A 16,661-nucleotide genomic window follows, 5' to 3' on the forward strand; every position below is an offset into this window, starting at 1 on the left:
GGTAACATCAGCAGGGATTCTGATTTTCTCTGATATAAACCTCCCCCCCCCCCAAAAAAATTTCAGTTAAAAATAAGTAACCCCAAATCCACATTTTTCTGTGATTAAAATGAAACATCACTATATCTATTCATGGTGTTTCATTTAAATCATGGAAAAATGTGGATTTGGGGTTACTTTTTTTTTAAACTGAAACTTGGGGATTTTTTTAAATCGGAGAAAACCAGGATCCCTGATTATCAGCAATTCAGAATCTACTTGGTGGATATAGATAGCTGTGTAGCTGGATGGCTCACACTGGGGCAGAAGACATTGAGTACAGAAAGCTGGGTTGTATTGTAACAAATAGGTAAGCTACAAGGAGTTACACCCTGACACCAGACATGTATGAGACATCCTCATTTCCTCCTTATCTCTTCAGATCATTCCCATTCCTGATGCTTCTCTGTCTCCAGACACAACTGTGTCCATAGTTTAAGTCCCCCGTCCTCTTATTTTCCTTGTATTCCCAAGCCCTTCGACCCCATACTCCCCAGACTGGGACCATCAACCCCCAGCTTTCTGATCAATGGGTGTGCTTTGTGATCCAGAGTCTCCAGTCTAGGATCTAAAAGACTCCATTCTTCTTTGAAAGCCACATGTTGTCTGAGCATCCTCCACTCCAGCTATCTATTCAACATACTTTTCCTTCATTCTGTAGCTACCCCCAGTTTATGCAGATGCTAAGAGGTCAAAGAAAGAAGAAACAGTGAAGGTCAAATTTGAGATCAGTAAACCACTTTGAAGGGTTCTCTACACAGTATTTGCACAGACAGATAACAGCCCACCAGACCGCATAAGCAACTTCTAACAGCTCTGCACAGCTCATTCTGGCATCGCAATAGTGATAGTGTTAGCAGGTTGCTCAGTGCACCATTAGACACCATTGCTGTGGGCACTGGCAGAAGGTTTGATGCATCTACCCAGACCTTGTATTGGCTGCTGGCTGGTGGCAGAAGCCCTTGCTCACAAAGCTCTTATTTCTCTGCTGACAGAAAGAATAGATTCTGCTACCACAAAGGAGCTCTAAGCGTGAATGCATTGTTTTGCTGCCACAACTATGGGGTGTAGGCAAGGCCAGAGTAGTTAGGAAGTAGTATTCAAGTAAGCCTTAGAGTGACTAGTGTGTTAAGGAAAAAGCAGTAGTTTAGCTGAGTTGGTGCTAAAATTTCAGGAGTTTCCATGCATCAATAACATTCTATCAAATCCCTTTCTTGACTTTACAATTTGATAGTAGCAAGCAGCAACTTCTTCGAGTGAGTTGCCAACAAACAAAAACCCCTTAAAATCTGAAAAATGGGTCAAAGACAATTTCAGCCTTACTATTTTTCAGGGCTCTTTTAAACAAAGTGACCATATAGGTATATGAATGCACAGACAGGTGGTTAAATTCACTTTAAAAAATCTACCTGGAACAAACTAGACCCAGTATTCGCTGTATATCAGCTTTGGCAATACAGTCAAATGTATTGATTTATATCAGGGTGGGCAATTATTTTGGGCAGAGGGCTACTTACTGAGTTTTGGCAAGCCATTGAGGGCCGCATGATAGGCAGCCAGGGACAGATAAATATTAATTTTCTAAATGTTTTAGGGGCCCTGTGGCCCAGATAGGATGGCCTGGCGGGCGACATCCAGCCCCCGGGCCACGTTTTGCCCACCCCTGATTTATATTCTTTGTTGGAAGATAGGGTTTCCCCAAGGCACTAAGGCAAGTCTATGAACATGAATATCTGAAGCATTAGCCTTTTTAGTGTTGTGTAATCCATGCAGTAAGTTTTTCCTTTGGATGCATAACTGAAGAGCAGCCTCTCGAGATTGGGAATGCTGATTCAGCTAATACAGTCTTGTTAAGGTTTTAAGAATGCAAGCTAATGTAATCATTGCAGCCAAATAAGTAGTTAGTCTGACTTGAACAAAACAGGAATTAAAGACGTAGCTAAATGAAGTCTCTTGCCTAATCTTTACCTGCAGGTTCTTGACTATTCTGGCTAATGTATTTCCTCTTCCTTTCACCAGTGTATATCAGGACTAACTGCCTAATAAATGGTCTCACATTCTGTAAAACTGGTTTAAAACAATAATCAGACCCAGAGTTTTTTATTGGCATGAAGTGCATTTCTACAGTTGATCAATTAGGATGACCAGCAAAGGAGTATGTAGCAACAATTTCCCTGTGGAAGTGGAGACAGTCTACCAGCTCTAAAGAACTGTTAATATAAAACAGAAAATATTGCCCAGGTTTTTTTTTCATTTTGAGATGGGACCTAATCCAAAGCCTGCTGAAATTAATAGAAATTCTTCCACTTGCTAGGGTGGGCTTTGGATCAAATCTTTGCTGTATGAATATTGAAGATAGACAAACACAGTAAAGAAGTGCAGTGCAGCCTGTCTCAGTAAAGCTACATTTACCCACTACATAGAAAGAGATAGCAACTGGAGTGGCAGTCATGTATAGGGTGATTTCTGTGCACACCAGTCAACATCTATCTTCTGAATAATCCCCCAAAATTTAAAGGTATCGGGCACCCATACATGTGCATTGAGACTGCTCTAGACATGCTGTAGTTACAGTGCATCGGAGCAGACTCGATTAATCGATTCTGCTGGAGTGTGGTAATATTGCACTCCAACGGAGTCCTGCGTCACATGTATCAGCGTTTCCGTGCTGAAAAATAGTGGTGGGGACACTTTAACGAAAGCTTGTTCAACTCCCAGAGCACATGTATAAACACCCATTGGTTGCAGAATCTAGCGCTACCCCAAATAGTAGAAACACTAAATACATTTTGTCCTGGGTTGTTATCCTATAGGTATAATATTTTTTAAAAGGAAAAAGGTTAGTCCTTCAGAAGTTAACAGAACTTTATATCTTTATCTTTTTAGCAAAAATAAAAGTAGCAAATACAGGACAAAATTATCTACCGTGCAGTTTGATCAACATGAGCTCAAAGAATAAAAACAGTTCTTAAAATTATAGGCTAGAATTTATGGGAATTGGGGCATTCTGTATTAGAGAAGTATTTTCAGATGTATTTGACTTTAGCTAGCAAGGATGTGCCATATATACAAAAATGAATAGATTTCCAATCTTGCACAGCAGAGAAGTACTACTGTACTCATTCAAGTGAAGAAATAAAAAACAAAATAACCTTAGAAAAAACAGAACATTATAAAAGATGTGACTGATTCTTTCTGGAATAGAAAGGCATATGTAGATAAATCAAAAATAAAAAGCAAAGCCAGATTTTACATTTTTGCTACAGCCCTAAATCCTTAGTCCTGTACCTGAGTAAGTGCCTTGTTTTCAGAATTGTGGCTAGCATAGTATCTCTAAAAATCAGGCCATCTTTATATATGCCTGTATGGATTTTGGCCTAACCTTAGCCACTCAAATGAAAGATGTGAGCTGGTCTTTACATTGAAAAGAAATTAAAAGTAAGCATTGTGTGTGTAAGTATCACGTGGGAAACATACGGGGAATATTGCGCTCTGGGTCAGATGATTAAAGGTATGTAGGGACCTGCTTGTCATTAATAAAAATACATCTGTAAGTAACTATTTTGGACTCAGCAGGCACGTTTGCAGGCATACTTCAATGTGCAGTAGCCTATTCTACTGTACGTTAAAATGGCACATAAAAAGTGGTAATACATTAATGTGCAGGAGAATAAGCTATTTCACATTAATCATCACCTAAAAAGCGTGCACTTGCCCTACTAATGCACATTTATTTAGTACCTCATATTGGAAGTACTAAATTTAATGTGCATTAGGAAAAGTGTATGAATGTACACGTAGGTGAGCTTAGTATGAGTAATAAAAGTGGGCACTATCTGTCCACATGCTGAAATTTAAGAAGAGAATCAAACCATCTTTCACATTGTGGGATTTTTTTTCTGGGTTGTTTTGTTTTGTTTTGTTTTGTTTAAAGAAATGCTGTGTGGATTCCTTCCTGTCTTATGACAATTATAGTTGTAATCTTTTGCAATGAAAGATCAAAAAGGATTAAATTATTCCTGATGTATATGCTGTTTTCATTGGCTCATAATTATGCAAGTATGTCATTTATATATGCCATTCTTCTCTTTACTAAATATTAATAAAATTGAAATACGCCTTCAAATGGGATTATCACTTATTATTAACCCATCTGCCTGGCAACACTGGAAAAAACAATAAATCAAAAGGTCTTGGTAGAGTGTCAGCAATTTTATTTCTGTAGCTTGCATTTTTATTATTATTATTACCTGAAAATATAGTTGTACAGGAGAATAAACAGGGTAACAGTGTTTGGGAGGGAAATCTCCCTGTGTGTGCTGTCGTTGTTTAAAGTAAGGTTTTCATACAAATTGTATTTAAGAAACAGTTTCTAACATGTTGTTAGTCATTTGCTGTTTTCAAGCTTCATCAGAAAACCACCATGCAGTGTGTTTGCAGGAGATAGTGTCCACAAAAACATCTGTAGAATTAAACTGCCTCTGTTTCCATAGTGCTGTGTCATTAGGGAGGTGGGACAGGGCTACCTGAGAAGCAGGCACAACAGATTGGTCTGAATTAACTTCCTAGTCAAAAGGGCTTTAAAGCAGAGAGCAAAAATATGTTTAAATAGTGCTGATTAATTTTTCTGGTAAAATCCTAGTTTTGCTGTGGGAATAAGGATGTGGAAGTGTCTTTCTTTGACCCCCAAACACAGCAAAAGCCCCAGAGGCACAGGGCTAGTTGAAAGGGATGATGGTTGAGCATTGTGCATCTTTATGACTATACACTGTTAGCATTCCATTTTCTTCCCAACAACCATACTTATCAAGCCAAGATCTTTAAGAACATTATATAACCATTTTCCAGGATTTCATGATTGCTGAGGGACATCCTTGTTAAAAAAAGGAAATTTTGTCCAGTATTTGAATCCCTTTTCTCTATCATGTAACGTGTACTGCCTGTTGACTTACAGGTGACATAACTGATCTGTGTTGAATTCTGAAATAATGTTGCCATTAGAGGGGATAAGCAAATAAAGGATAATGGGACCAAGGAGGACCAAAGGGAGAGAAGGGCTGTTATGGTAAATGAAAAAACTATTGGTTAAAAAAAGAGATGTATTTACTGAGAGGAAAGCTATGTTTTGAGAAAGAAGAGCCAGAGCGTGAAAGTTTTAGTTTATGATGATCTTGATATTATAGTTTGTTCTTGATATTATAGTTTGTATGCTCCCCATGGTGTCTCACATTATTTCAAGTCAACACTCTAGTCTGATTTGTGTAAAAATCTGTCTAAAATCTGCGCTGTCCATCAGAGAATATATTTTTCTCATATCTATTTTTCTGACTGCTTATTCATAAAATAGTTGTGATGTACTTAACAGCTAGTGATTGCAACACCGACTTTGTTTTCATGTCTATGTGTTACACCCTCTCTGTTCCCATTAAGGTAACAAAGAATGGCATTTGTTCTGTGGGAGAAACATATTCCAGTTTTCCTGTGGTACCACTGAAAGTCTATTTGAGGCTTATCTGTCAGAAAGCAAATAGGATACTAAAGAATTTGGGTGAAATAATGGTGCTCACTAGCCTGAGAATAGGGCTGTGCAAAGCTTCAGTTGCTGATTTGATTTGGAGGAGATTCAGTGGCCTAATCTCAAAATCCAAATTGAATCAGGAGACCAGTAAAATGTCCAAATAGATCTGAGGCCTCTGAATCAATTTGGAAAAGATTTGGTAATTTGGGCAGTTCTCACTTGCCACCACAGGGAGTTGGACCTGGACTCTGTGCTGGTAAGGGGGGGATGCGGAAGGAGGGGGGGACCATGAGGGGGACCCCTACCAGGCCCCATCCCCTGCATGTTTCCCCAGCCCCCTGAGTGTCCCCCTACCCCTGTCTGTTCTCCCAGGCCCTTCAATGCCTGCCCTGCCTGGCCCCAGTGCCCTGGCACCTTTAAAAAAAAACAAAAACAAAAACCCTGCAGTCACTGGCTGCTGCAGTGGCCACTGGGGCTTCTGGGGTCTCATAGCAGAGTCCTCCACACAGTGGGGGGGCAGCAGGAATCGCCACCCCCTCTCCCTCCCCACCAGAAAGGAACTGGTGAGTGCAGGGCTTTTTTTTTTTTTTTTAATGCCGGAATGCTTGGGCTGGTCAGGGCGACCATTGGCAGGACTGGGAGAGTGGGTGGGGGATGGGGGCTCATGGCACAGACCGCACACAGCGTGGGACAGTGGGGGGCAATGGGGATCGAGCCCCGGCCTGGCAGGAGCTGGTGAGTGCAGGCCTTTTTTTCTTAAGTGCCGGGACACTGGCGCTGGTCAGGGTAGCCATACTTAGGGCTGGGAGAGTGGGTGGGGCCTGTTCAATTTGGAGATTCGGCCAATTCAGCAGCAGCCAAATGGATTTGGGACAGTGATTTAGATCACTGAGTTGAATCACTGGCCCCCCAAATCAGCTGAATCTGCAGCAAATACTAGCTGCTTCGTGCAGACCTACCTCAGAACAGGCCAAAGAATCAAGACCCAAGTTTGAATATCTGCTGTCACTGCATAACAAGGAGAAAATCATAATTATCTTTGTTCCCTTTTCCAGTTAAATAGGAATAACCATATGTATCTACTTCTGTATGCCTCTGTGGACATTCAGTGGTTTGTGTTGGGGCTGTGCTTTGAAAATATACATCACAAAATACTATTTAGTAGTAACGTGCTTACTCATCTTACAGGCTAACAAAAATTGGAATGAAAATGCAGTGTAATTCATTACATTTATATGGTTTATCTCTGATTCATCACTGGATGACATTGAAACACCCTGTGAACATATGCAGTAGGGCTGTGTGAAACAGCACCATTTCATTTTGAATTCTGTTTTGTTGTTTCGAAGGGACAGTGTTTCATTTTGTTGTTTCATTTCGTCGAATCTGTTTTGCTGTTTCGACACATTTTGCCGTTTCGCCCATAGGCTGTAATGGGGAATCATGAAAATGCCTATACCATTGTCATTTCTTGCGTGATTCAGATGGAAATTGCAGGGATGGTAGCCCCTTCTGATGGCATGAAGCCTGCTAAGTTTCAAGGCGATAGGTGCAGGGGTTTTTGGAAAACTGCACCTCAAACTGTTAAAAGCAAAACTCATGTTACTTGCTGGCAGTGGCAGCCTCCTGTCATCCTGCGTGCAGATCTGGGCACCCACATCCCCCGGTGGGCTGTGGGGCTGTGCCAGACTCCTCCCGAGGGTGCAGGCCCCTGGTTCTGCACTCAGGATGACAGGAGGCTGCCACTGCTGCCTGAGACTAGCGCTGGGCACAGCCTGCAGCCTGCACCCAGTGCCAGGAAGACTGGTGCTGGTGCTGGTTCTATGCAGCAGCGGCAGCTTCCTGTTATTCCATGCGCAGATATGGGGGCCCACACCCCCGGAAGGGCTATGGGGCTGTGCTGGACTCCTCCTGGGGGTGCCGGCCCCCAGATCTGTGCTCAGGATGACAGGAGGCTGCTGCTGCCGCCTGGGACTAATGCTGGGTTCAGCCTGTACCCAGCATCGGGAAGGCTGGTGCTGCTGCTGGCCCCAGGCAGCAGTGGCAGACTCATGTCATCCCACATGCAGCTCTGGAGGCCCACAGCCCCGGGAGAAGTTTGGCAGCACTGGGAGGGCAGGTTGAGTTCCACAGGTCCGGCAGAGCCACTTGGAGCTCAGCCCTGGCTCTCCGTCTCCTGCCGCTAGGCTGTACCCTGAGCGGCTCCACCAGCCCCATGGAGCTCAGGCCAGCAGCAGGAGAGCCAGTGGTGGAACTGCTCAGAGCACAGCCCTGGTGAGCACAGCCTGGCATCAGGAGGTTCTGCAGCCCCACGAAGCTGAGTCTGGTGGCAGGGTCGATCCACTGGCTAGGGCTGCGCTCCAGGCTGCTCCACTACTGGCTCTCCTGCCACTGGGCTGAGCTCCATGGGGCTGGCAGAGCCAGTCGGAGTGCAGCCCTGGCAGGCACAGCCTGGCAGCTGGAGGTTCTGCAGCCCCACGGAGCTGAGCCTGGTGACGGGAGGTGGCAGAGCACCAGTGGTGCAGCTGCTCAGAGCGCAGCCCTGGCCAGTGGCTCTCCCCCACCTCCCGCAACCAGGCTCAGCTCCATGGGCTGTTGGAGCTGCTTGGAGCGCAGCCCTGGATCTGAGTGCAGCCCTGGCCAGTGGCTGTCCCCTGCTTCCTGCTGCCAGGCTCAACTCCTTGGGGCTGTGAACCTCCAGCCACTGGGCTGTGCTTACCAGGACTGCACTCCAAGTGTCTCTGCCAGCCTCATGGAGCTCAGCTCCATGGTGGGAGAGCCAGTGGTGGAGTCGCTTGGAGCGCAACCCTGGTGAGCACAACATGGCAGCGGGAGGCTCGCAGCCCCAAGGAGCTGAGCCTGCTGGTGTGAGGCAGGGAAGAGCCACTTGGCAGGGATGCACACAGATCCAGGGCTGTGTTCCAAGCAGATCTGCCACTGGCTCTCCCCCCACTTCCTGCCAGGCTGAGCTCTGTGGGGCTGGTGGAGCCATGTGGAGCACATCCCTGGCTCTCCCCTGCTTCTCACCACCGGGAACGTGGAGCAGGGTGTGGGGGCTAGTGGTGGCCGCGCACAGAACCCCTCACCAGGTGGTAGGTGGCAGCCACCGCTTGAAATCCCTCCCCCCCCAGTCTGGCTGGAAATTCTAGTTAGTCGAGTCTTCTGGTAGACTAGTAGAATGCCAGATAACAGGGATTTTACTATATTTAGAAAGATGTATTGCTTACATACCTTTCACTCTTACTTGCAGATAAAAATATTAGCAGAAAGTGAATAGTTATCAAAAATAAATTTAGTTTCCTCTTCCTCTTCATTATGGCTAATAAAAATAATTGAGATGGAAAAGTGTAACCTTATTTTTCTAAAATGGTGAGGCTAATTCTGTGTTCTTTGTTAACTCTGAGAGTTCAAGATGCATAAGGAGAACAAGATTAGGCCTGATGAGAGGGACAGGAGTACAGGATAGTAATTTTCCTTCCCCCAGAGAACCCATATATGTGCCTAAATATTTGTGTCACTGCTCAGTTTTTTGAGTGTCAGGAAGCCCAACAGGGCACAGCATGTTCCTTGCCACAGTCATTACTAAATGCACTCAGGAACTTTAGCTGTGTGAATATTTCTTTTAAAACACTGAAGGGGTGTAGATTTGTAATATCAAATTACAAGAAATGCTTGAATTAAGAGTCTCTTTAAAACATGAGGCAGAGAGTTTGTGGTGTGGTGGTATTCTACTTCTAGCTCTGACACTCATTTACTAGTGATCTTATTCAAGATCCCAGCCCAGGTTCTTCCCTTGTAAAATGGAAACAATACTGTTATTTTACACAGATATTTAGTGTTTCTAAAGCACTGTGTTCTGATGGGTTGCTCTGATAGGTGTTAATGAAGTATAATGTGTTTCCTTGACTTAACCTGTATTGAAAGAACTTGGGGGTAGGAAATGTCCCTTTGTTCTTAAAGATTAACATACAAAACCAGTTCAGCATGCTACACTTGATTTGAATAATAATCTGAACTACAAATCTGTCTCATAGTTTTGTTCCCTTACAGCAAGATCAGTAACATTTCAACATGGGACAAACGGGGAAACCTGTAAAAGCTTCTTGATAAGAATAAGGTGAAATAGTAGACAGATTAATTAAAACAGCCCTGTTGTTAATGAGGTAGTTCAGATCTCCGTTCATATTAGTTAACATCCTAAAAAGACCATGTGCAACAATTCTAAGTCATCAGGGCAAAGAAGAGAAGTAATTAGAGACTATCCTTTTTTTGGTAAAGTGAAGTATAAGCCAAGCCTTGATTTGCAAGCCAAAACCATGTTCAATTCTGTATAAATATGTGGAGGCCATCAGGCTGCTACTGTACTTCTCAGGCTGCTTATATTTCTCAATCAGCTCTAAATTGTTTAGACATGTTTAAGAATGATCATGCTCTTGTGTATTACAAGACACTGCATATGCTAAAGATAAAGGTACATGCTACGTGTTCCAGTGCATGTGATTTTCCATCCCCCTCCCCCCCCTCCCCACACACACAGACACACACCCCTGTATTTCTGACTTATGCTTAGGTTTCTTTTTTAGGCACAGAACCAGAAAACATATTACCACCAACAATCTGCAAGTTAATCTTACAACTTTTTGCTTGCACTTGGGCAGCCCATGGCTCTGATTTGTTAACTGACTGATGTTAGTCACTCTATGTTTAACCCAGCTAATATATTAGCCTCTGAGGTAGTAATATGAATTGTTATAAAGAAAAAAGTTAAGCTCTCTAAATTGGTCTGTGCTAAATGCTTATGTGCCAAATTGATTGTAATGTGCACGTTAGAAGACTAACCAACTGAGATTTCAGTAGCCTCCTTTCAGGAGACTTGCATGGCATAAGGGCCATCCCATGGCTGGTGAACCTGACCTACATTCCCAGCACTGTGAGTTTGAAACCTCGTTTGGCAGAAATCTGCAAATGAAGTTTTGGCATTTTGCTAAGATGCAGTCCTGCTCTGGGATTTTTAATATGGGGCAATGTAATATGAATCCAGTCAGTACTGTGGAAAGCATTCAAGCTATTTTCAAGAAGAAAATAAATGATGCATAGGAAGGTTTTCTTGGAGGGGAAAGGGATTAGGAGCATATACCAAGAAAAGGAGCAGGGATTGCTGGATAAGGTGGTGTGTTTATGAGAGGGGATAAACAGGGATGGATGGTGAGAAAAGGTTGTGAGCAATTGGGAGTGCCATGTCAGGAAGATGAGATGGGGGCTAGCAAAGTGGGTTGGGACATGGAATAAAATGGCAGGGGAATCAAGGGCCTGACCCCCCTATATTATCCCCAACCTTGTGTGTACCTTGGTCCAGGGGTGGGCTTATGCATCCTGAAGGAAGGCCTGTGCCCTCTTTTGGCCACCCATATATGGTGAGATCTGGGCATTCTGCCTCTTGAGGGCTTTGAGTCTGTATCCGTGCCCTTAGTTGAGTGTTGAGAGAGAAGATTTTCCTGCCCCTGGGAATCTGTGAGCCCTCTTTCTGCTTCCTTTCCTGCAAAATAGGATATGGGGACCATTCTTCCTGCCCTGTCATGCCTAAAGGTCATATAGATTTAAACTACTTCCTGCTTGGGATGGAGAGGCTGGCCAGAACAGTGGATGAATGGAGTCCAGCTTGCCAGATAGCTTGGTTTAAGCAACTAAAGTAGTATATGAAACTCTAGTTCAACAGTTCCCAAACTGACAGATTGCATACAACCAATTAAAAACGATACAGTCTTAAGTACCATCAGCAATTTTTTTGTACACATAAGCCCCTCCTACTGCCCAGGCTCTTCCTGGGGCTGCCTGGGCCTTTCCAGGACAGTGGGGGCCTCTGGGAGGCAGAGGCAGATTCGTGCATCCAGGAGGCAGAGGCGGGTTAAAGTATATTGGGGCCCTGGGCAAACACAATTAGAGGCCCCCTTCCCCAGTAGGAGCTGGGCTGCAGGGGTAGGGTGGGGAGAGGGACCCCTTCTGGTGCTGGGAGAGGGAGGCTGGGTGAATCCCACTGGGCTGGGGTTGGAGGGGCACATGTCCACTTCTTTTTCCTGTTACCACTTCCCCTGCTACAACTGACCATACACACAGGCACACCCACAGATGGGTATGCACTCTACTTACTTGCTCCCTGCAGATGGACACACACACACAAACACAGCCTGCCTGCTATGAACACAAGACACACAGACACATGTGCACACCAAGACACTTTCCCCTCACAAGACCTCCTCCTTCCCCCACCTGCAGTCACTCTGAGGCACCCCTCCCCATGTTCCCCCCCACTATGAGCTGCAAGTGGCTCCATCTACCTCCCTGCTCAGCCTCTATTAGACTTACCTGCAGGGAGCTACTGTGGCTGTGTCCCATGTAGCCACGAAGATGCACTGCGCCTCTGCGGGCGGGTGGTGCTGGGAGCAGTGACTACTGGGGCAGGGGGGGACTAAGATGAATTTTGGATTAGCCATAGCCCCTAAGGCCCCCCAGTGGTGCCCATAGGTTTGGTTCCGTATCCGTGATCTCTTCCAGGAGTTTGTGGGCTTCATATATAAACGGTTTAAGCCTCTTAGCCTGCACCTATTTGGTTTTTCAATGAATGTTTGATGGAGCAGGTGATTATAGTCATCTCTTGCCTGTATTGCTAGTAACAATGTTAGGGTCTGTCGTCTTATATCGCTTGGTCTAATGCCTGAGAGTACAGGGCATCTGTGTGTGTAAGTTGTGCAGCCCATGATGAATCTTAGCACACCATTAAGTACAGTTTCAAGCCTTTTAGTTAGACAACTTCTAGATTGTACAGGAGCACAGTATTGTGCTGGGGGTGGGAATGCTCGTGGAAAGCAATGTGGTTGCCTACTCTGATATTTAGCATGGTCTGACAATTGTCCACGTGGAACAGTGATTATAGTGTGATGTTCAACTTTAAGCGCCATTTGTGGAGATAGTTAACAGTGAGTTCCATGCTTGTACATTTTTCTTTATCAATTTCAGAATTTAATTACCATACTCCTCTGATAGTTAATGCAGTCTAAGGCTAGGAAAAGGTAATAATACCCAAAAACATTAAAAGAAAATAATTAGAACATATCTGAATGTATTTGAAGACTAATAGTTCTTATAGTTTAACATCAATTCACAATTTTCTGCTGCAGGAGATGAGTATGATGTATGTGCCATTTGTTTGGATGAATATGAAGATGGTGACAAGCTCAGGATCCTTCCCTGCTCCCATGGTATGCAGCTGCTTATTAATTGGTATTAGTTTGATATTTTTAAGTCTTACATTTAATTACAAGACCTGTTTATCAAAAATAGCTGCATCAGCCACACACAATTTGTTTTAAAAAATTATAGACTGTATAAAAGACAGTCTCTCTGCCATTTCTGATGCATACACAAATTGAGATAGAGGTCAAACTGCCTGTTTTTAAATATCAAAAAGTAAAGAATTATCATAAAGAGCAAGTAAGTCTGGCTACCTGATCACCTTCCTTGGGGAAATACCTGAGAGAAAAGGTCAGGCTGCTATCTTGTCAGGTCAGAGAGAAAAATCTGCTGTTACTACATATTTAAAGTTTCAGGACTGCCACACAAATTAGTGTAATAGGTTCCCTGTGACTTAACCAGTACCAGCTGTATGTGCCACATAACCTCTGTCAAATGTAGCCTCACTGCACTAAAATCCAGTAGTTGTAAAGCCATCAGTCCAAACAAGAGATTTGTACACTTTGTTTCCACACATGTACAAAGAAAAAACAAAACAAAAAATACACCCCATGCCTGCAATATCCTTATCATCTGGAAGTGTAGGAGCACTCAGATTTTAATGAGGTGTTTTTGATAGAAGATAGATAAACATCCTAAGCCAGTGATTCTCCATCATTTTAGACGCAAGGCATCCCTCAAAAAACATCAGCTCTTAGCTTTCAACCATGACACTGGTTGAATCTGTGCTCTAAACAGTAAGACAGTAACTTTCATTTATACCTTGCTTTAGTTCATAAACCCTTTTCTTGTCTGTATTGAGCATCAAGCAGCTTGTTTCCATCTAAGTCCCATTTTCACTAGACATCACAAATGTCAATGCCATCCTCCTGGGTCAGATAACAGTGAGACAGGGATGACAGCGCAGTCCAGACTATCTTCTTTTCTTACACAATAAACTCATATACACTAAACAGAACAAGCAGCTAAAGACTATTTTAGAATGCCATGCAGAAGAAACTTTGGGGTAGAAGGACAAATAGCTGGTATACCTAAAAAAAAAAAAAAAGAAAAAGAAAAAAAAAAAAAGAAAGAATAGCACCTACCCCAGCGAGGGATGATAAAAAGCTAACCATAATATTACTAATGTTACTGACAGATATAAACAGGCACCTGTTTTCAGTAAGTGGTATCCTGGTAAAAGCTATATTTACATTGGGAAAATGTACCAGGTTTGAAAACACATTAAATAGCATGTTTTTACTAGCATGTTAAACATAACTATACCTAAATAGACAGGGACAAGTCATTTAGTTTTAAATGTGTAGGTTTTGGTTAACTCTAGAACTGTCCTTGTCCATACTAGATTGTTTTGAATATCATATTAACTTCAAACAGTTGGACATGTTTTCTCTCCCCTGAGTTTAGACCAGGCCACTGAGATCAGTGTAATTACTACCATGCCAGATCTAGCTCTAACGCCAAAAAAGGGACAGATATCTGGACTCCAGGTAACACGAAATTGTCTTGCCACAACTTTCTCAGGAAAGAAAGGATAAAAACAAATTAATGGGTGGGAGTGCCAGCAATGTGGATGAGTTCATAGTTACAATGTACTAATTACTTATGAGTAAAGCTACAAAACACATTCTTCTATTAATTGGATCTAGTTATTGAGTATACTTTTATATTGCAGTAAGTGTTTACAGGCTTCAGGTAGGACTGTCATACTGACTGTTAAACACAGCCAGTGTACAGCAGCCACACTTGCAATAACCAGCACTCTCTAAACTTGTCACTTAGAATTAGTGTTTAACGTAAGGCTGAGAACAAAATTTATTTTACAGGGTTAACCTCAAGATTATCGTTTTCTAAGTAAACATGACACTTATTTTGTTTTCTAACAGCTTATCACTGCAAGTGTGTGGACCCGTGGCTGACTAAAACAAAAAAAACTTGTCCTGTATGTAAGCAGAAAGTGGTCCCTTCTCAAGGGGATTCAGACTCCGAAACAGACAGTAGTCAAGAAGAAAATGAAGTGTCAGAAAATACCCCGTTGCTTAGGCCTCTTGCATCAGTTAGTACTCAGTCATTTGGGGCTCTGTCAGAATCTCACTCCCATCAAAATGTGACTGAGTCTTCAGAATATGAGGAAGATGATAATGAGGAGATTGATAGTAGTGATGCAGAAAACGGAATAACTGAAGAGAGCATAGTGGTTCAACTACAACCCAGTGATGAAAGGGAGTACAGAGTGGCAAATACTGTTTGAATAGCTTCAGGACTGCTACCGATCAATTGCATATGAACTAAATTGTTCGTAAAGCTATACTTTACATACATTTATGTAGGGAATATGTTTTATTTTGTAACCTCTTTGGTTACTTTAATCGACAGTAACTGTTCACATAGTGGGTCTCTGGTTTAATCATATTAATTACAGATGGATTTCTCTTCGGTTCCGGTACTCATTCACATACTTGTCTTTTCAAATGAACAGTTTAACAGGACTTCTCAGTCCTACTGAATAATGTTTGTAGTTTCCACAAATAGAGATGTTACAAGAAATTTTTACTTTAAAAAATGTCACTATCTTGTTGAAATGGGATTTAGCCACAAAAATAGAATATTTTCCTGGCTACTTCTTGTAGGTAAGATTGGATTATAGAGATAGCAATATTTATAATGTGTATGGTGTTACTCTCCAGCCCAACCAAAAAAAGTACATGGTGCCTGTTTCTACAGGGATTTTCCAAACTTGCTACTACTGAAATCAAGGAAGGAGTCCCTTTTGCTTTCTTTGCAACATAACTTATTGCTGAGAAATTGAAGATTTGGGCTCTACCACAGTGATTCATTTGCCTTTCTAAATAATCCTATTGAGCTTGCAAAAGCAGTTCAAGATCATGAAAAAAAAACTTCGGAATCTGTTACATTGAAAGTAACTCACAGGGAAAAAAATATTCAAAATGCATTAATAGGCTTTGTTTGCTAATAGCAGCTAGACTAATTTCCTATGAAAATAATGTAGGAATGGGGGTGACCAAAATGGAACAACAAGCCAAGTTACATATAGACATACTGAATTATATTAAGTGTTCTGTTGATCCTCAAATCATATACCTCTAACTAAGGAGCATTTTGTGCTGCATTAACCTGCTAAACTTTGTACATAGAGAAATGGTTCTTTTTGAGTTTTTGATTTGAAAACAAGTGCTTATAAATATTAAAAAGAACTCTCTACTTACAAGTGTATCATGAAAAGCTAAAATTATATATAATGCCATTGTAACTATGTAGAAAATAACCTCACACATGTATAATCAAAATGCAGAGAATTTTTTATATGGCCTTGTATAAGGGGAGTTTGAAAGAATGTTAATAAACATGTTTTCCACTTTAAGTATTAGCAGGAATTTATTAAAGCTTCTAAGTGACAACAATGAAGGAAATAAATATATGCTACTACTGCAGAGGACTAGACTCAGTGGCCCCTGCCGGTTCTATCTTAAGAATTTATAAAGAACATGGAAACGCAAACATGGTTTCCGTAGGAACATTAGTTTACCCACATTGTACCAAAGACATCAGGGCATTCAACAAACAATATACGCAGCAAGATTATGTGCACACAGAGATCAACTTTTGCATCCCTCTATCCTTTAAACTTGTAAGCTTAAAAAGCTATAATTTAGCTTTTGTGCTTATAAATTTAATTTCTAGGCAAAAAAAAAAAAATGCCTCTATTTGGTAATAACTCTACCTCTCCTTGCTAGGCCTATCAATGTCTATTAATACATTTTAGAATGGACTTTGAAGATGTTCTCCACAAGCTAGGGCAAATGAACTGCTCATCTTTCCCTATCATATCTTGTGT

The 16,661-nt window shown here is 42.2% G+C and overlaps 1 protein-coding gene across 1 annotated transcript in view; it reads left to right on the forward strand.

Annotated features, from left to right (window-relative positions):
* The window catches only part of RNF13 (ring finger protein 13), a 143,795-nt gene extending 127,608 nt beyond the window's left edge, over nt 1–16,187 (forward strand). Inside the window, exons 10-11 of the mRNA XM_019532576.1 lie at nt 12,733–12,813; nt 14,692–16,187. Of these exons, the coding sequence (XP_019388121.1) occupies nt 12,733–12,813; nt 14,692–15,056 (446 nt within the window). The 3' untranslated portion in view covers nt 15,057–16,187. The remainder of the gene's footprint in view (nt 1–12,732; nt 12,814–14,691) is intronic.
* Nucleotides 16,188–16,661: the final 474 nt, after the last annotated feature.

Source organism: Crocodylus porosus, unplaced genomic scaffold, assembly GCF_001723895.1.
Source record: "Crocodylus porosus isolate Cpor-Errol unplaced genomic scaffold, CroPor_comp1, whole genome shotgun sequence".
NCBI classification, from domain to species: Eukaryota; Metazoa; Chordata; order Crocodylia; family Crocodylidae; genus Crocodylus; species Crocodylus porosus.